Source organism: Gracilinanus agilis, chromosome 4, assembly GCF_016433145.1.
Source record: "Gracilinanus agilis isolate LMUSP501 chromosome 4, AgileGrace, whole genome shotgun sequence".
Classification (NCBI taxonomy): Eukaryota; Metazoa; Chordata; class Mammalia; order Didelphimorphia; family Didelphidae; genus Gracilinanus; species Gracilinanus agilis.
The window spans coordinates 325,566,181-325,587,680 of NC_058133.1; the positions used below are offsets into that span (position 1 = coordinate 325,566,181).

Sequence of the window (21,500 nt, forward strand, 5' to 3'; positions counted from 1 at the left end):
TCTAATGAATAAATAGATTACATTGTTCCTTTCGAAATCCAGGTCCTTCAACCTAGTAATATTCTAATTATCAGCCTGGTTGTATATTATTTATAAGTACCAAAAGTCTAATTACGAATGTTTATATATGTATATATATACATATGTTTTGTGTTTGTATATACAAACATATGCATATACTATACATTCTATACAATACATTAATTTAGATTTTCCTCCATACCTAGCATGCAATTTATTATATTAAAATGATTTGTAAAATTACAAATGCAAAAAACAATTAAAATGCATTTTAAAATGTTGTGTTAACATCCCAATATGCCTGGGCAAAACTATGACCTCTACTCTAGTTAAATGGTGAAGTCTTAAAATCTTTTTTAAAAAATGACTTTGCGAAAGGGCTCAAATTATAAAATTAAAGGCATATGGAAGTTTGGTTTGTACTTCATCCAACTCTGATTAAGTCATCTCTGTCAGCCAGAAAAATCTTAACACAAATCTTCATACCAGAAAAGTTATCCTTCGGACAAATTACATAAAAGTATTTTATGAATTTATATTTCTTAAGCCATTTATGTCCCAAATTTGAACTATTATAATAATATCACATTTTTAAAGGCATGAAATATAACAGAATCATAGAAGAACTGCTCATACATAATAAACTATTAGTATTTTCATAAAATCTGATAGGAAAACTAATACAGATGTCTATGCAGTAATGATACTATATTGCATTGTTATTCCTCTCTAGACAGCACTCCCTAAATTTGCATTTAAATATCAAAAGACATTGAATTATTTTTAATTCATTTTAAAACTAATTACTTTTGAATTTTAGTTAATTAAAATTTAATTTTAAAATGTTTTGTTAAATTTTATTGTATGTCTTGGGTTTTTGCAAAAAGAAAAACAAAAGGAGGCAGCTGGGTAGCTCAGTGGATTGACAGCCAGGCCTAGAGACAGAGGTCTTGGGTTCAAATTTGACCTCAGACACTTCTAGCGATGCAACTCAACTTAACTCCCACTGCCTAGCCCTTACTGCTCTTCTGCCTTGGAACCAATACACAGTATTAATTCTAAGGTGGTAGGTAAGGATTTTTAAAAATCGAGAGGAAAAAAAAAGAAAGAAAGAAAAAATATTCCTCAGAAAAGCAATGATCTCAAACTTGTGGCAAAAGTAGTCATATCTTACAAGTGTTATTTACCACAACACAGGCAAAAGATTCAAATTTACTTAGTTTATAACTTTTTTCTCAGTTGTGTTAACATTGATGATGTTGGTGAATATTACCTTTCAGGAGCTTTCTCCCTCAATCCCTTATAGACATTAGTAGGAAATGGTACTATTAAAAGCATGATTATAGCTTTTATTTTGGTTCTTAATCCCAACTCCCCAGAAAGCTAAAATCAGATGTTTCCTCAGAGAAAAAATACCCAACAAATTACAGACTTAGGACTTATCTAACTTAAGCAGTGAAAAAACTTTTTCTTAACTTTCCAAAATATTTAGAGTAAATGATCTCATTTTTCTAAGTTCCTGTTTTTATAAAAAAAAATTACAGAATAAGGTGTTAGATGTTTATAAAATCTCTCAAGGATTTCATGAAATATATGTATTCTTTTCGTGTCCCTCTATTTAGAGAAGAAAAGATAACATTAAACATTTATATTGTACCTCACCATTTATCCTGTTTATGCTAAGAAATTCACCATGTGGAATTATGGATACTTTGATTCACAGCACAATGACATTCTCTCTCCCATTTGCCATCCCAAAGACAATACAGTTCCCAGAAAAGGGTTAGCAATAGGACTCTAGAAAAAGACTCATCAAATTGTTTCTGTTAGTGTCACTCAGGGCCATGAAAAGTTATTACTGAAATGCTGACAGAATGGAAGAGATATGATGCTGAAATTTAAGTTATGTAATCATAAAGTACTGGGGGGAAGAACAGACATATTATGTTAGTGGAAAAACTAGATTCTAATATAAAGATTAATGAATATGTCAATGGATCTTTGATTTATCCATATGGATTCATCCAATGCACTGGATACCTTCCCTTGGGTCTCTTGGCAAATAGAGCCAAAGGATGTTCATCAGTTATTCCTCACTCTTGCCATGTAAACAGCCCATCTTAATGAATTATGTCATGATTACCAGATTCTCAATTTTAAAGGGTCTTCGAACAACAAAATGTTCATGGAAGCACTAACTGTGGCAGCAAAGCATTGGAAATGAAGTGGGTGTCTCTTGACTTTTGATATAATATAAAGGACTATCATACTGCTGGTTTTGCTGCTGTTCAGTTGTTTTTCAGTTGTGTCTGACTCTTTGTGACCTCATTTGGGGTCTTCTTGGCAAAGATACTGAAATGGTTTGTCATTTCCTTCTCCAGCTTATTTTACAGATGAGGAAACTGAGGCAAGCAGGTTTAAGTGACTTGGTTAGGGCCACACAACTAGTGAGTGTCTGAGGCTGGATTAGAACTCAGGAAGATAAGGTTTTCTGACTCAAGTCCCAGGACTTTGTCCAGTGTGACATTTAGCTCACTATTATGCTAGCATAATAAATAACAACTATAAAACTATAAATGACTATAAAGAATTCAGAGAAACAAGAGAAGATTTGTATGAACTGATGCAGAGGGAAACAGGTATAACCAGAAGAATAATATACAGTTATTAAAAGGGTATAAAGCACTAAAAGGAAATAAAACTCTTTAAGTATGTGAAAAACCTAGCATGGTCCCAATAAATAGATGATGAAGCATGTTCCCTTCTGACAGATTGTCACTGGATTGATTCCTTTTCTTATGTTATGTGGGAAGATTAAATTCTTGCTAGAGAAAAATCACATTCAGAAATAACTGTGACATAAAAATAAAAAGCATCAATAGAATTTTTTTGTTTTGTTTTTTTAAAGGGCCCTTCAAGGAAAAAGACTATGGGGGGCCCAGTAATGCTATTAATGAATAATGCTGAACTACTACTCTATGTCCTGAGGAAGTTTAAAACATACTACCACCACTACAATAACAAAACAAACCAAAAAACCTACAGATCATAAAAACTAAAGGAGATTACATAAATACAACCAATAGAGAGAACATTTACACAAACGCATGATGCACAATCTAATTAAAAATTAATTCTGGATTCCAAGCCAACAGAAACATCGTACATTATCCAAGAAGACCAAGGATGAATAAGGTTGATTGTGAGTATGGAAGAATTCAGCTGTAGGGGGAAGGTTGGGGGTGCTGGGCTGCATTCAGAGCCAAGAAAGTTGCAAAGAAATAAACTGTAGTAATTCCATTGTTAACAGAATAGCAAAGTATTTGTTTCTCTTTTAACTTCTCTTTGTCTTGAAGAATTCCCTAGGATTTATCTACTAACCCATACACTATGAGAGATTTGTATTGTTAGGCAGTTCTCATATTAGGAGTTTCCCCAGACCCCTGAAATTATAACTGTTTTCCATACTTTTTCAGTGGCAAAAGTCATAACCCCTGCAGAAGTTGAAGTGGTTAAAACATGCTAGAATTCCCCACTTAAGGCCAAACTTAGGCCCAACCCAAAAAGGAACATTAGTAGTCAATGCTAAGAAAACTAAACAATCCATAGGATGTTTACTCAAGGCAGAAAACTGTGCCAAAATACAAGGTGGACTTCTTAAAAAGGTATTTTAGTCAAATTTTTCTCTATTTAAAAACTACCTCAAGAATAGATCTGGTTTTTTTTTAAACTACAAAATAAGCAAAAGATCAACAAACCAAAAAAAAAAAAAAAAAAAAGATAAACGAAAAACTCTCATGAAGTAAGCTCTTCTTTAGGTGAAAACTCATCTCTTTCTTTCAACTGATCTTCATCTCTTACCATCATGGCATCCTTCCTTGAAATCATCCCCTTAAAGCTATGGTCTAGAATTTAGCCAAGACTGAAGTCAAATTTCCTGGCCTATGAAGCATCTAATGACTGTCCTTTTCCTGTATTTGCAAATCAAAACATTTGCCCTTCTCTACTTCCCCATTAACTCTCTCATTTTCTATAACCTTTCAAAGTATCATTGAAAATAGTTTAATCACATTCAACCATTCTTTTTGAAACTGAGAATTGTGAGTTCCTCTTTGCTAGATGCCTTGAATTCGTCAGGTGCAACTAGATCTTTCCCTACCTATCTAGCTCCTTATTTATTTTTTATATTAGCTCCTATTAGCTATTTTTGTTCTATCTTTTCCAGTCTTTCCAGAGTCATACTCTGGCAGAGAAAGCAGGCGCAAAGTAAGAATTAAGGAGCACTTGGTGAGTTATCATCTCCTCTACCCAAAGCAGCATCTCTTCTTTTATCCTTTTCTTTTCCTCAGTATCTCTTTTTCAAAAAATCAACTTTTCATTGTCTTTTGTTTTTCTCAACAGCCTCAGTTCAGTGAGTTAACATTCCCAATATTATCATTATGATACAATACTCTGACAAAATAAGTGTAGTAAGATCAGATCAATGTATGACTTGTTTAGAGCCCTTTGGAAGAAGGGCAACATAAGGAAGAAGCATGATAATCATCCCTACCACCACTCCGCAAACCATCTTTTTAACCTGAGACAAAGTTTCAAAGGGAATCAAACACTTCCCTTGTTTTCAAAAGCCCCATGGGGGTAGAGAAGCAAGAAAAAAATTTTCATTTCTTAATACCCTGCTATTTTAGTAACTTTTTTGTCCTTTCTTTTCTATTCTTTTGGAATTTGACTGAATTTCCACATAGTATTAATGATGTCAACAGCAGTTTTATTTGTTGGATGAATTCCATGGTCTAAGCCTGAAGCCCTTTCTCTTCTTAGAACATTTATAAGAAACATAATGTTAAGATAAAAGTCATTTGAGAATAGAGGCACATTATAAACCGGGATGGTTCTGACAATGATGAAATCCCAATTTACACAGGGAAACTAGGGTTCATGGAGCTGAGATAGGAATAAAAAAAACTTAAAGAAAAGATGAGAGGAGGAAATTTCTTAAAATTTTCAGTAAAAAAAAAGAAAATTAATTGGCTTTAATTTAATTTAAAGTGTTCATATTTTATATAAGTTAATAGATCAATTTTCTCCCTTAAATCTTGAAAATGTGGAATTTTACAGTAAGGTCCTCCAAATGAGAAAAAAAGACCAAAAACTCATTCAATATTTTTACCTAAACATAATAATAAAAACTACCTATGGGACCCACTATTTTAAAATGCTGAAATAGTAATTCCTTTAAGTAAAAACATACAAACAGAAACCAAAGCATGATGTAAAAATTAAAAAAATAACTAAACAAAAAATTATAACTTACTCAATGTTTCTATTTTTGATGCATGGATGGAAAAGAATCTTGACAGCATTCCTGATGCCTATGTTGTTGGAGTCCAAACTCTCTGTGCCTTCAAATAATGAGAATGCCTGGATGTTCTCTGAATTTCTCAGAGATTCAATTAGTAAACTGTCTGAGTTTAAAAGCCACACCTGTAAATAAGGAAGAAGGAAAGAAAAAAAACAAAAGAGCAAAATTAAAATCACCAGAATTTATTGAGTAGAGTAATAACATGATCAGATTTATACTCTGACATTTGTTTGGAGCATAAACTAGAGTAGGGAGGATATGAAACCAAGGAGACCAATCAAGAGGCCATTGTGGGGGCAGCTGGGTAGCTCAGTGGATTGAGAGCCAGGCCTAGAGACAGGAGGTCCTAGGTTCAAATCCGGCCTCAGACACTTCCCAGCTGTGTGACCCTGGGCAAGTCACTTGACCCCCATTGCCTACCCTTACCACTCTTCCACCTATAAGTCAATACACAGAAGTTAAGGGTTTAAAATTTAAAAAAAAAAAAAAAAAGAGGCCATTATAACAGTGCAAGAAAAAATGGATAAGGCCATTCCTTACTTTACCAATTTTCTAATAATTTATTCCCTTTCATGTCCTCTGTCATCCAGTGACAGTTAGCCTCTCCATTGTTCCTTGAACAGGACACTCCATTTCCTGACTCTATTCATTTTCTATTGATTTTTTTTAACACTTATCTTCTGTCTTAGAATTGAAACAAATAGAAGTTCCAAGGCAGAAGAGAGGTAAGGGATAGGCAATTGGGGCTAAGTGACTTGCTCAGGATCATTCAGCTAGGAAATGTTTAAGTCCAGATTTGAACCCAGGTTCTCCCAACTGGCATTCTATCCCTTTCATAGCCAAACTTATTTTTCCTTTTAAAACCCTGCCCTTCTTTCTTCGAATCAATGATGAAATTTGTTTTGCCTCACTATGAATATATTACAATGATTTTGTTTTTCCTTTTTTTTTCTTTTTTTCAATAAGGTAGGGAATGAGAGGGAAAGAAAAAATTGTTTTTAAATTTTAATTTCAATAAGTGCTTATTGATCAATTGGCATATCTTAAAGAAAGTCTAACAAAAATAAAATAAAAACTCTGATTTCACAGTCTGTGAGTTTTTTTAAAGACAGCTTTAAGTCAAATTTTCAGTATTTCACAGAAAGGCCTTCTGGAAGTACAGAAGCTATGTCTTAGAAGTTCAAAGTGATGTGAGAACACTCCACCAAAGGCTGCTGAATGGCACCCCAGGATTCTTCTTTGTAAGATGATTAGATTATTGTCAGGCCACTGAAAACCTAATCCATGTAATTTAGGAACACACCACAGGGCAAGATACTATCCAATATTATTTCATGAGATCCTCAGAACCACTCTTATGGGGAAATAAATAATAATTAAGTAATCTTCCTCACAATACCACTCAGGGAGTAGGTACTATTAAAAATCCTCATTTTACACTTGAGAAAAATGGGACAGGCAAGTTATATGATTTGCCCAGTGCCACACAGCCAGTTAAGAGTCTTAAAGCCAAATTTGAAGCCAATCTTCCTGCCTCTAGGACCAGTACTCTACCCATTATGCCACCTAATGGCTGGATATATCTTTGAGGATCTATCAACATGACAAATCAAACAGGAATGTCCAATAATAGCTTATAACCTGTGATACAAATACGTCTTCATGGAGAATTTAATACAAAAGACTACAGCTCAACTCAACTCAACAAACAATTATTATATACCTATTTCAGTATAAAACAAAAATGTTAGACTCTGGGATGTGGAGAGAGAGGGACGCAAAAACAAAGTAGTTGCCCTCAAGGAGATTACAAATAAGGAATAACACAACAATCAAGTCAAATAATCAAAAAAGATCATCTATTTTAATTGATAGCTTTTGTCTTCGCATCATTATTTTCCTATATTTCTCTTCCTTCCTCCACACAAAGAACCATATCTTATATAAGAAATTTTTAAAAGGGGGAAAAATTAATTCAGTAAAACTAACCAATTCATCAACCAAAGCTGACATTATATACAGAGTTCCATACCTAAAGTCCCCCACATTGGTAAAGAAGGGAGGAAATTTCCTCATAGAAGAGGAAGTTTCTTACCAAGATGTAGGTTTTTCCATCATGTCCTTGAACAGTGAATCTAAATGTGCTTCTAGCAGAGGACAGTTCCACAAGACACTGAGCAATAACGCTCTGTACAAACTGAGACCTGTTTGAACAGAAATCAATTTTCACAGTGTGCTTCTCATAATAACTGTAACTGGCAAGATGAGTCAAAAATACCCACAGGGTGCCTGAAAGTCAGAGACATCTGGATGCCATACTTTTCTGCAGACTGCCGATTTTCTTGCAATCTGGAGCAGATGTGGATTTAGTACATTTTAATGTGGTAACATGTTTGCTTTCTCCTCCCAGTTTTTACTATGACCTGAACCTAACCACTTTCCACTAACTGAAAATGAAAGAAAATGGCAGAGCAGACCAAGACAATACAATAATACTATAATCTACTAGTGGATAGCTTTGAACAGGGAAGTTTCAAAGGAAAATGAAAAAAAAAGATTACACATTTCTATGTTTGACATAGGGGACAGAGGGTTGAATATGAAGTTGGAAAGACATTATTTTAAATCTGGCCTCTGATGCTCAGGAGCTAAATAAACATGAGCAAATCTCATTTCTAAGCCTCAGTTTCCCCATTTGTAAAGTGAGAATGAAATTACCTACTGGAGCTACCTCACAGGTTTGTTTGAAGTGGGACTGAAATAATGTCTTAAAACATTAGGCAAATTTTAAAATACTATACAAATGTCTACAATGGTCCTTAAAATTACACAAATTTTAAAATATTATATAAATGTCTGTGAGTTGTTATTAATATAGTAATGGTAATGGTAGTAGTTATAGGCTTTCTTTTAGTTGATACAGAATCTAAAGTCTAAGGTGAAGATACTTATAGCCTAATATACTTAAGGTTGAATATACTCAGATTACCAAAGACTTCTGACACCAACAAGTCTGAAATATAGACATGTTACAGAAAATTTCACTATGAGAACAAAAAGATGTAGAATCTTTTTGGATGCAGGATAAGCATTATTTTGCCATAACAGATCCTCTGATGACATAAATAAAAGGAACCACTGGGAAGCTAATCCAGAGCATCTCTTGAATTTTAAATTAGTCATATTTAAGAGATCAATGGTTAATACTAAGAAGACAAGGAAGGAAAGGCTCCAAGTTCCTGGAGAGCAGAAACTACCATTTGTTTCTTTTGTGACATGCTGAAAGGCATGAAATTAGAGTGGAATTACTCTAATTTGAGAGCCAGATTTCAAGTCAAAAAGATGTAGGTTCAAGTCTCACTTTTGATATTGACTCTAGGCAAGTCTCAGAACTCTCATTGTCCTCAAGTAATTCTCTAAGATGAGTATAGGTAGAATCTGTAATGTGCTGATTTATCCTGGTGAAGGAGGTTTCCTCACTGGAAATAATCTATACCAGTGAAAATGCAGGTCCAGATCCTCCCAAAATAAATCCACCTGAGTACTTAGCATCTTTAGGGGAAGGATGCCTGGAGGGAAACCTATGTCTAGGGGAAAAATACGGGCCAGTCATATGGCAAGAGATAACTGATGGGTGAATTGTCGTGCTCCCTTGGCAGCCCCCCAATGTTGAGAGAACACAAGGAAGATATCTAGCATACTGGGCAAGTTTGTGAAAGGACATGGATGGCTTGGCATACCAGCAGCCCTCACCTGGAGACCCTGCAGCTGGGGAGGTTAAGGTAGTACTTGAGCACAGGAATAGAGAGCCAGAATAGGGCTAAAGTCAATAGTTACCAATATGGAGAACCTCAAGAGGACGTGAGGTCACCAGGCTGCCTCAAAAAGGGCCAACAGAACCAGGTTAAAAAATAGAGCAAGCTAAAGCTTCTGTGACAATCCCATATTAGGACTGGGTCCAAAACAGGCCACTCCACTTCCAGCCTAGGTGAGATAGAAAGATCTAGTCTCATTTTTTTACAAAATGGACAGGAATTAATGGGTGATGATCTACTCTAGTGAAGAAAGGACAGTCAGTTCTGCTCTAATTTTTTTTTTCAAATACTCGAATTTGAAATAAATTTCAATGCAATTGGATAGATAAAAGTAATATTTTGACCACAACATGAATTTCACTTTGCTTATACATGAATTCTTTCATGAGAAAGTGAGAATGCAGAAAACTTTGCCATTTCAATAAATCACGAGCCACAACCCTTCTAAGACCTATTTCCTTCAACTCTGGGAGGGAGGAGGGCAGAGAGGAGGGAGACAATATGAATCATATAACTCTGGGAAATGTATGTGTAAATCTGCTATTGGAATAAAGAAAAAAAATTTTTTAAATAAAAATAAAACCTACTTTCACAAACAAACTTTGGGTGTTTTTCAAGGTAAAGCACCATATTTATTGTATATCTGTAAGTACAGTAAAAACTACAGGCAGAAGAGAGTGAGTCCAACACATTTCTCCCCTCTCCCCCTACAACTATCTGCCATTGTCTACTCAACTGGGGCCCAGACCCAGCAACAACCCAAAGCCATGGATATCACTATTTATTGGAGTATTTATATATTTCTTAATAGCTTAACATGTATAAAATGTGATGCCATTGTGACTGGGTTCCCATCCTTTCTTTATGTGTCACTGATAAAGGTTTTGAGCATTATGCCCTTAAGTCTATTTTTCCATAAGCCCCCTGGCTTTTATTGAGCAATTTTGCATAATTAAAAAAAAAACCCTTGAGGAACTCAAATGTCTTGTCACAGCAGAACTGACAGTGCTTACCTCAATGAGATTGCAGATTCATGGGACTAATGGCCTGCTTCAAATGGTGCTATCCATAAAATTGGCTCTAGCTCCCTTTTTCTTAATTGGGAGACTGTGACAGGATTCAAAAAGCACTGGAATTGTAATCAAGAAAACTGGGTTCTAATCCTAGCTCTTTCACTTACTAGCTGTGTGACCTTGGAGAAGTCATAACATGTCTGAGCTTCTATTTTCTCTTTCGTAAAAAACAAAGTTATAAAACTAGTCCTAACCATCTTCTCCAGCTAGTTGTAAGAACTAAATAAGGTATAAAATAGTTTTGAAAATTGTAAAGTGCTCTATAAATGTAAGGCATTGTCATTATTTCAATGCTGCAAAAAGAATGAATAAATCTGGATCCATACATTTTTGTCTATTACATTATATAACCAAAACAAATTCTGAGATAAATAAATTCTCTCCACCCTTCCCTGCATCTTTTGAGACTAGAAAAGAAACTCAATTTGCTATTTGTACCTTGGTATCATGTCAAAATCTCTCCCAGATGGCTGGATAATTATCTCTGTGATATAAAACTTTGTGGTCCCTAAAACAGGAAGAAGAAAATTTAAGAGGAAGCAATTCCCACAATAATACTAAAACATAAAACTTTCATTTCATACATCCTAGAACCAAATCATGACATTTTCAAGTTAAATATTTAAAGCCCTGATAAACTAACAAGACCAGGAATCCTTTCAGAATTTCTAAGTCAAGACTCTTGGTCAGTTTTCTATGGGGCTTCAAGGGAAGATATATAGGATTTGGAATGAAGGACTTAGAACCTTTGTGAAATCTTCATTGTAAAAAAAGGGCTTGGACGATATGGCCTCTATCTAGCCCTATATCTATGATCATATAATTTCATAAAACCATTCTGACACAACAGGTACATAGTATAATGGTTGCAACAAACTTTTTTTGCTATTTTAAGAGCTGCATTCATAGATACATTGTTCCCTAAGGATCCCAGATGGCATCGCTTTGAGAATTCTCCCCTTTTCTCTCCCCATGAACAGGGTGCTGATCCAAAGAATTAGAGACAGCTAGGTGAATAAAGCATCGGACTTGGAGTCTGGAGGAGCTGAGTTCAAATCTTCTCACGGTTGCTCATTGTTTGATTCCAGGAAAGGCAATGAATGTGCGTATCAGTTTTATCATCTGTAAAATTAGGGAGCCAGACTCCCTTTCATCTCCAAATCTATGATCCTATGAATTTCTCATCTTGTAGCCAATCTTCTGGAAATAAGCTTTTCTAACTCATTAGACTGGTGATCCAAGAACAGAAACATATCCCTCACCAGCCCATATCTGAAGCTTTCCATCAGGATGAGATCTACCAGTTTTTGCTCCTACCACTATACCTGAATACTTCAATAATTGGTAATAACCTGTCTTCTGCCATTTTTTTTCATCTCCAATGTTTAGCAGAGTGCCTAGCATGTAGTCAGTGCTTAATAAATGTTTATTTGAAAAAGATGTAAGGGGGCAGCTAGATGGCTCTGTGGATAAAGAGTCAGATCTAGAGATGGGAGGTCCTGACCTCAGATACTTCAGAATCCACCATGTTAGCCTCTTAAAAAGCCAAATTATTTTCTTCACTGAAGCCACAGTAGATGTGAAGTAACAACCTAGCATCTGACTTAAAAACTGGCTTCAGACACTTACTAGCTATATAACCCTGAGCAAGTCCCTAAATTCTGTTTGCCTCAGTTTCCTCATCTACAAAATGAGCTGGAAAGGGAAATGGCAAAGATCAACATCTCTGCCAAGAAAACCCCAAAAGAGATCACAAGGAGTTGGACCTAACTGAAAACAACTGAACAACAAAAAGGAATTCAATTGGCATTAAAGCCATTCATTTAGATTTTTAAAAATCTAATGGCATTAACTATAGGAATAGGGGTCTGCATGGCTTATGAGGTAAAGAGCCAGAATGGCTAGAAAAGTAGAAAGTCAGCTTTGGAGCCAAGAAGGACCTGGTATGTGACAAAAGACAAAGTCACTTCTCAGGGCTATAGCCACCTCTCTAGAACTACAGGTTGCAGAGAAAGTGCTCATCTGCATTGGCTAAGAGACTATGAGGACTTACTCATCCAGGAGTTCCTTATATCAATAAAATTACAGGTCTGGTTCTTCTTCCTGTAGCAAAGGATGGGGGAGACCTTGTCTGATTGTGGTCAGAAGAAGACTTACCTGACTGCAACTTAAATATGCATTGGAAAAAAATACATTGGCAGCTTAAAAAACAATACAATCTAGACTACAAAAGACAATAACAAATACTCATTCTAAAGCAGTGATTCCCAAAGTTGGCGCTACCACCCCCTGGTGGGTGCTGCAGCGATCCAGGAGGGTGGTGATGGCCACAGGTGCATTTATCTTTCCTATTAGTTGCTACTGAAATTTTAAAAAAATTAATTTCCAGGGGGCTAAGTAATATTTTTTCTGGAAAGGAGGCGGTAGGCCAAAAAAGTTTGGGAACTATTGTTCTAAAGTCATCCTCAACTCTTCACTCTCTTACCCCACTCTCCAGATCCAATCAGGTGTGAAGTCCTGTCATTTCTGCCCTCACAAATTCCTCTGACATTACCAACACCATAGTATACATCATCTTCATCACCTCACACCTGCACTACTGAAAAAACCTGAGAGCACCTAGATGGCTCAGAAGTTAGAGAGTCAGGGCTAGAGATGGGAGGTCCTGGATTCAAATCTGGTCTCAGATACTTCCTAGTGAGCCTGGACACTTAACCCCAATTGCTGAGCCCTTCTTCTGCCCTGGAACTGATACTCAGTAATAATTCTAAGATAGAAGATAAGGGTTTTAAAACAAAATCTTAATGCCTTCCTTCTGATATTATCTCCAGTTTTTTCCTCTGCATATATCTTGCTTGTACAGAGTTAGCTATTGTTGTTCTTCTCTATTAGATTATGAGCTCCTAGAGAGTGGGGGCTATTTTTCAGTCTGTTTTGCTTTAGTTTTGTTCTTAAAACATGTTAAAAATGTTTTGTATCTGCAGTATTTAAGCTGGAACATTGTGGGTGCTTAATAAATAATTGTTGATTGATATCCATGAAGAAAAGATTAACTTGTATTCATATGTAGTGCATAATGGAGTAAAAGCCATTTTCAGAATTAGAAAGAACTGGATTCAAATCCTATTTCTGGGGGCAACTAGGTAGTGCAGTGAATACTGTGCCAGGCTTGGAGTTGGAAGGACTAGGATTCAAATCTGGCCTCAGACAAATCCTTTGTGACCCTGGGAAAGTCATTTAACCCCTATTGCCTAGCCCTTGCCACTCTTTTGCCGTAGGGTTGATACTAAGACATAAGATGAGGATTTTTTAAAAATCCTATTTCTGACATATACTGGCTATGTAACCATAGATAAAAGCAATTAACCTCCTAATACTCCAGAGAGTTCTCTGAGACTGTAAGTTAGAGAACATTTGTTCATCTGCATTGATAGAGAGACTTCCCTAACTGTGAGCTCCCTGTCATCAAGGACATGTCCAGACAAAAAATGTAAAAGATTCTTAAAAAATGTTTCATAAAGTTTTCTTTAATAAAGTTTTGCTGCTTGCAAGGGAAATTTTCAGTAATTGGAAAAATTCATTTAGGATGCATACTCTATTGCCTGACAGTACTGGATAAATGAGGCATTAACTGTAGCATTCATTAATACTTGTTCGGAACAAGTCATCATTAATCCTAAGCAAGTGGTTCAGTAACTATTTTCAAGATTATTGCCATATTCAGGAGCAAATACCTTCTGTCTTTATTCATAACTGAAACTGAGTTTCATTTAAACACAACCTTTTTCTAATTAATTATATTAAAAACTATTATTCATTATACCCAGTATGAGACAGTATGTTGTAGCCCTCTAGAAGATGTTTTAAAAACCCACATTGAAATAATGGTATTCATTTCCACCATCAAAATTTTCGTCACTAGACTTAAGATGGTTTAACAGGGACCTTAAATGAAATGTAGTTAACACTGGAACCACAAAGGAGGGACAAAGAACAGAATTTGTTTAGGTCCCTTTAACTACATGAAGTCCCATTAAAAAAAAATAACTATGTATAGGTGCAGCTAGATGGTTCAGTGGATAAAGAGCCAGATCTAGAGATAGGAAGTCCAGGGTTCAAATCTTTCCTCAGACATTTCCTAACTGTGTAACCCTGAGCAAGTCACTTAATCCCAATTGCCTAATCCTTATCTCTTTTCCACCTTGGAACCAATACTTGTTATAGATTCTAAAATGGATTATAAGGGTTTTTTTAAAAAAAAAAGTATGTATAAAATGGGACCAGAGCAGTTTTGCAACCCCTGCTAGGAGTAGAAGGGAGGCAATGAGAGCAATAAGGAAAAAAAGTTATAAGAATCATAGAAATGATAGATCTAAAACTGGAAGGAGCTCAAGGGCTATCTAGTTCCAACTAACTCTCTCTCTCTCTCTCTCTTTTTCTCTCTCTCTCTCTCTCTCATTCTGTGTGTGTGTGTGTGTGTGTGTCTGTGTGTGTGTGTGTGTGTGTGTCTGTGTCTGTGTCTGTGTCTGTGTCTGTGTCTGTGTCTGTGTCTGTGTCTGTATCTCTCTCTCTCAATAAAGAAGAAACTAAGCAATGGTCAACCTGAGTATTACAGGGCAGTTGTTCATTATCTACGTATGATCTGGTACTAACTGTTAAGAAGAAGCAGAAAGGATAAATTTTGCTCACGTAAATGCTACCTGCTGCCAAAGAGGAAGACAAGGAGGAGAAGAAGGAAATGGAAATGGAAGAGAGAAAAAAGAGGAAAGGAAAAAAAGAGAAAATATTATACTCTCTCCTGCCACCTGTTGCTGATAGGAAAAGAAAAGAGACAGGGGATATCTATCTGCATTACCACCTGTTACTGCTGGGAGATGGAGAATCCTGCCAAAGAAATAGTTGAAGAGGCTTTTGCTAATCTTATGCCTTTTCACAAAAGAGCATAACATTCTATCAGCTGAAGACAAGAAGCTAGAAGTGCCAGATATTAAAGTTGCTGTTGATGGGCACACCCAGCTGAGCAGAAGAGATACTTAGAAGTGGAGCATCAAAGAAGCGGCCAAGCAGATCGACTCATAGCAGGTAAGATCCTGTGTCTAGGGAGGTACTAGTCTGGCACAGAGTAGATCAAGTCAGTTTAGCAGGAGAAGCTTTTGCTGATACAGAAGCTACACTGGATCAAAGAAATCTTATGGAGGGGCAGCTGGGTAGCTCAGTGGATTAAGAGCCAGGCCTAGAGACAGGAGGTCCTAAGTTCAAATCCGGCCTCTGACACTTCCCAGCTGTGTGACCCTGGGCAAGTCACTTGACCCCCATTGCCTACCCTTACCAATCTTCCACCTATAAGTCAATACACAGAAGTTAAGGGTTTAAAATTTAAAAAAACAAAAACAAAAACAAAGAAATCTTATGGATAATTCCTGAATTTAAATAAGAAAGAAGATATTGAAGCATATCGATATGCCATTAGGGGATAATGAAGTCTACAATTCCAGAGTTGTGAGTTGCCCTGACACATGCATTCCCAATAAAATATATGCCCACTCTCTGCAAAGACAGTATGTACATTGTGGGGAGACTTACTTCTGGAATGTTATGGTCATATTTTGTATTTGTTTTGCATTTTCAGTAAATGTTTTGATTAATGTTAACTGAATATTAGTGACTGATTTATTAATGGAAAGTACACCAGTGGGGGCTCAAGAGCTACATTGGTAGAAGGAACAGTCACTCAAAGGAGTTATACCTAGGACTCTGAGAGTAGGGAGATGTAGTAGTTCCCCCTTTCAGCCATTGTGAAGGCCTGTTAGAGGGAAAAGAGCCAGGGAGAAAAAGAGTGAGTGCTACCCACCTCCAAAGAAAGAACTTTTGAGTCAAAGCAGACTATCCCATCAGTGTATTCACGGTTTTATTTTGGGATCTTGGTTTTGTATGAGGGTGCTCTTACAACAATGACCAATATAGAAGTGTCTTTTACATGTTGATAAATGCATGGTCCAAATCATATGGCTTACCATCTCCAAATGGGGGGAGGGAAAGGAAGAAGGTAAATGGTTTAGATCTTATAATTTTGGAAAATGTATGTTGAAAATTATTATTACATATTATTGGGAAAGTAAAATATCTTTGAATTAATTTAGAAAATGAATGTAAAGGAAATGGAACAAGATCACTAGTGTAAGGAATTTCTTGGAAGGAGTTCTTCTCTACCTCTACAAACATAAATGAATAAATGCTCATTTATTATTATTTACTTATTACTTTAGAATTTTATTTATATATTATTTATACAAATTTTTATTCTCTATTATTTTAGAAATTTATTTATATTATGTTATAAATATTTTTATTTTCTATTTATTAAATTATAAATAAGTCCACTTATTTATTATTTATTATTAACCTTTTTGAGAGTTGCCTAGGGCACTAAGAACTTAATATGTGTTTCCAGGGTTACAGGGAAAGTATGTCAGAGTCAGAACTTCAATGCTGCTCTTCCTGATTCTGAAGCTAATTCTCTATTGACCTTATGGTGCTTCTTCTCTGAAAGATATCCCTTTCCATAATCTTAGATACTAAAAACATCATATGGTGCTCTTCCAAAGGTCAAAATAAAGACAAAAGAAGTAGTTATAACCACTGCTCCACCGTGGTTGCCTATCCTACTCCTGGGAAGCTCTCACTGTCGAGAAGTTTTTGTCCTTGCATCAGGCTTAGATCTACCTCTTCTGCCTCCTCCCCCTATTGCTTCTAGTTCTGCCTTCTGGGGCCAAGAAGAAATTGTCCCTCTTCCATAGAATTCCCTTTCAGACACTTTATCATGCCCTCTTCCCCAGATCCTCTCTTCTCCAGGCTAAATATTCCCAGTTCCTTTGATTAATCCTCATATGGCAGGTCTTTAATCCTCTCCTACCATCCCGGCTCTTCTCTGGTTGCTTTCCAACTCATCTGGGTTCTTCCTAAGCTGTGATGCCCAGAACCCAAAACAAGTCTTTAGATAGAGCCTACATTAATACTCCAGGTGTACACGTATAATGCCCTCAGAACACTGCATCATCTGTTCTGGATACTCTGACTTTCTTAATGCTACCTAAGATGGTAACCAAAAAAGTTGATGCAAAGTCACAGGATGCTTGAAGTCCACTAAAACCTTCAGATCTTTTTCATGCAATCTTTTTCCCATTTTTCCCTAAAAGTGATTTTTCCAAATGAGGCAAACCATTTTGGTATTTGCTGTGAAATTCTTACCTGATGAGTCAGTTTCTCCTAGCATCGCTTTGCAACGCTTGCAAATTATCTTGGTATTTGCCTTTGGTTTCTGTGGAACATGGAAAAAATGTCATTTAAATGTCATTCAGCTTTTCCTAAAAGGAATGTATAATTTTAATCTATTCTCCAGAGTACTGATTGAACTTTATGCTTCTCTCTGCCCTTCAAATACTGAGATTGCTTTGGATGTGTATATAGAATTTACATACAGATATAACTTTTTTTTCCACATCAAGCATAACATTCCAAAGACTCATCAATATATGGATTGACTTCTCTCAACCTAACCTTTCATAGATAACTCCCAACACTGCCATCAGTCTGAACAATAAATAGTACCTTACATTTGTACAGACTTTATGATTTTCAAAGAATATACAAGCTGTCATTTAATTCTCAGATAAGCCACATGAGGTAATCAAGACAGGTATTATTGTCCCCATTTTATAGGTTGAGGAAACTGAGGCATAGGCAGGTTTAGTGATCTTTTCCTTTGGATGGCCACATAAGCTAGTAAGGGTTGGTCCCTTCCAACTCTTACTTGGCTGAAAGAGACTAGAAGCCTTAACCTTCCATTAACTAGAGTACAGTGCTTCTTCATTATACCACAGCTATTTTTTCTTTAAGTTGCTTATTTCTTAAAACTCAGATTTTTGCCAGATGTTTATTCAAATTTGCTGTTGTTCAGCCATTTCAGTCATGTCCAACTCTTCATGACCCCATTTGGAGTTTTCTTGACAAAGACACTGGAGTGGTTTGCCATTCCTTCTCCAAATCATTTTACAGATGAGTAAACTATGGCAAAGAAGGTTACATTCACATAACTAGTAAGTGTCTAAGGCTGGATTTGAACTCATCTTTCTGCCTTCAGGCCCAGCACTGTATCTTCTGCATCATTCTTCCAGATAAATGTTTGTACTCGGTACTTATATACATTGCTAGTATACAAGGATGACGAGTATCCTGAAATAAATCCTAAAAGTATTTTTATTTTTAGTTACATTTTTATATATAAATAATATTTATGTTCTATTTATATTTTTAATTATTAAAATACATTTTTTAAAAGATCATCTTTTACTATTGGACAATTAACTTAAAGAACAAGATGTCAATACCAATGGTTAGGAGAATCTTCCTTTTCACATCTACAGTGCAAAAATATTATTAATGATACAATGGGCTTCCCTTAGACGTGTTGGGTGGCAACAAAAAGTAGGCAGGGGCAAAGTGGCTCTGCCCCTTGTGGTTGGTTGGTGGCTCTTAATGGTGGAGGCTATCTGGAAACCAATGAACTAGTAGTCTGTACTGGTCCGGGTAAAAAAAGCTAGAATTGACTGTTCCATGGAAAAGCATCTGCCAGTCCAACATAAAGGTCAGAATCAGAGAAACATGAGAAGACCTGTATTAACCGATACAGAGTGAAAGAAGCAGAAGCAGCAGAACAAATGACACCATCACCAGAATAAAGGAAAATAGCTTTGAAAGACAGAGCTCTGATCAAAGCAAAAAAAAAAAAACAATCACAACTTCAAAAGATTGTGGAAAAGCAAACATTTTCAGATGTGATCAAAGGGTTGCTCTGTTTTTCTTAACTAGGGAAGAGAATAAGCATTTATTAAACACCTTCTATGTGCTAGGCACTATGCCAAGCACTTTTACAAATATTATCTCATTTGATCCTCAGAACCAACCTGGGAGGCAGAAGCTATTTATTATCTCCTTTTTCCAGTTGAGAAAACTGAGGCAGACAAAATTTAAGTAATTTGTCCAGGGTTATGTAGCCAGTAAATATCTGAGGTCAAATTGAACTCAGTTCTTTCTTATTCTAGGGCCAGTGCTCTAGCACTATAACCTCTTTATCTGTAACAAGAATTGGCTTTTGGGGAGGGAAAGGAAGTGAGATGAGATTTACTGGCTAGTGATAGTAATGTAAAAAGAAAAGGAAAGAAGTGTAACAATAGAACATTAAACATAAAGAAAAGAAAAAGATTAGAGACACAAGAACGCTTTTGTTAATTTATACTTTTAAAAAGCACTACATGTTACAAAGTTTACTTATATAATATTCTTTGTATGCTGAATTGTTTGTTAATGATTATTATTTTTAAGTTGGGAAACCTCCAACAGGTTCCTATTAATATCCTTTTCTGATAAAACTCTTGGCATGATGATAATGACACTCAATATTAATATCGGATAATATTCTATCAAAACACCTTGGCTTTGGAGGGGATGTGGCAAAATCACAACACTAATACACTACTGGTAAAGTTGTGAATTGGTCCAATCATTCTGGAGGGCAATTTGGAGCTATGTACAAAGACTGCATACCCTTTGATCCAGCCATACCACTGCTGGGTTTATGCCCCAAAGAAATAATAAGGAAAAAGACTTGTAACAAAAATATTTATAGCCACGCTCTTTATGGTGGCAAAACACTGGAAAATGAGGGGGTATCCTTCAATTGGGGAATGGTTGAAAAAATTGTAGTATCTGATGGTGAAGTAATACAATTGTGCTGAAAAGAATGATGAGCTAGAGGAATTCCCTGAGAACTGAAAAGACCTCCAGGAACTGATGCAGAGAGAAAGGAGCAGAACCAGGAGAACATTGTACACAGAGACTGATACATTATGGCACAATCAAATGTAATGAACTTTTCTACTAGCAGTAATGCAATGACCCAGGATAATTCTGAGGGACTTATGAGAAAGAAAACTATTCACATCCAGAGAAAGAACTGTGGGAGCAGAAATGTAGAAGGAAAACATATGATTGACCATGTGGTTCTAAGGGGATATTATTGGGGTTTGATGTTAAAAGATCACTCTACTGCAAATATGAATAATATGGAAAGAGGTTTTGAACAATGATATATGTATAACCCAGTGGAATTGCTTGTCAGCTCTGGGAGGGGGGAGGGAAGAGTTGGAAAAATCATGAATCATGTAAACCATGGGGAAAAGTTCTAAATAAATTTAAAAAAACACACCTTGGCTTGTGTTGAACAGATTAGTAAAATCCTGCTACTTAGTCAAATAAGAATCAGACAACCTAAGAAATTTTGAGAAGGAACTTCTTGAGAACCCTCAGATAAATGGAGGTCTAGAACAGAAAACAGATAGGAGCTACTAAGGAGCTCAAAGGACCTTTTTGAACACTTCAAACTCCATGGACTGAAGAGATTTAGAATGAGGGACCTAAGAGAATATCTAGTCAGATCCTCTTAGAGATAAGAAAAAGGGACCAAGAGGTGAAATTACCATTACAAGATCACCATGATGAATAGCAGTGGCAAGACCTGAAAATAAATTTTCTGACTGTAATCCAATGTTCTTTACATTACAATCACCTGAAGTTCAGGTATGACCAAGGGTGATAGGAGTAATATCCTAACTCTAAGCAGATTACTGAACCTGCCTATGCCTCAGTTTCCCAGGTCTATAAAATGGGGCCAATAATATCTGTCTTGACTACTTTATAGGTTTATGTATCAAGTGACAGATTGCACATGGTGATTCAATGAGACCTGGAAGGTTCTGAACAAATGTAACGTGCTATTTGTTGTTCAAACAGATCGTAATATTGGGAGTTATCTATGAAAGGTTAGATTGTGTCAGAAAACTAATGTAAAAACTAATATTAAAAAAAAATCCTGTATGTAATCAGGAAAATAAGAAACACAATTAAAAAATGTTTTTAAAAATTAAAAAAAAATTTTAAGAAAGGATAAGTTAGGATAAATTTCCCTTAAAAAGTCCTGAGAGGGGGCAGCTGGGTAGCTCAGTGGATTGAGAGCCAGGCCTAGAGACGGGAGGTCCTAGGTTCAAATCCAGCCTCAGAGACTTCCCAGCTGTGTGACTCTGGGCAAGTCGCTTGGCCCCCATTGCCTACCCTTACCAATCTTCCACCTATAAGTCAATACACAGAAGTTAAGGGTTTAAAATTAAAAAAAAA

General features: G+C 36.0%; 1 protein-coding gene across 1 annotated transcript in view; it reads right to left on the reverse strand.

Moving 5' to 3' along the window:
* Positions 1-21,500, reverse strand: part of UBE3D (ubiquitin protein ligase E3D) — a 189,712-nt gene that overhangs the window by 128,960 nt on the left and 39,252 nt on the right. The window contains exons 5-8 of the mRNA XM_044676301.1: positions 17,520-17,589; positions 10,710-10,779; positions 7,479-7,587; positions 5,336-5,505 (exon numbers count right to left, since the gene is read on the reverse strand). Coding sequence (XP_044532236.1) covers positions 5,336-5,505; positions 7,479-7,587; positions 10,710-10,779; positions 17,520-17,589 — 419 coding nt within the window. The remainder of the gene's footprint in view (positions 1-5,335; positions 5,506-7,478; positions 7,588-10,709; positions 10,780-17,519; positions 17,590-21,500) is intronic.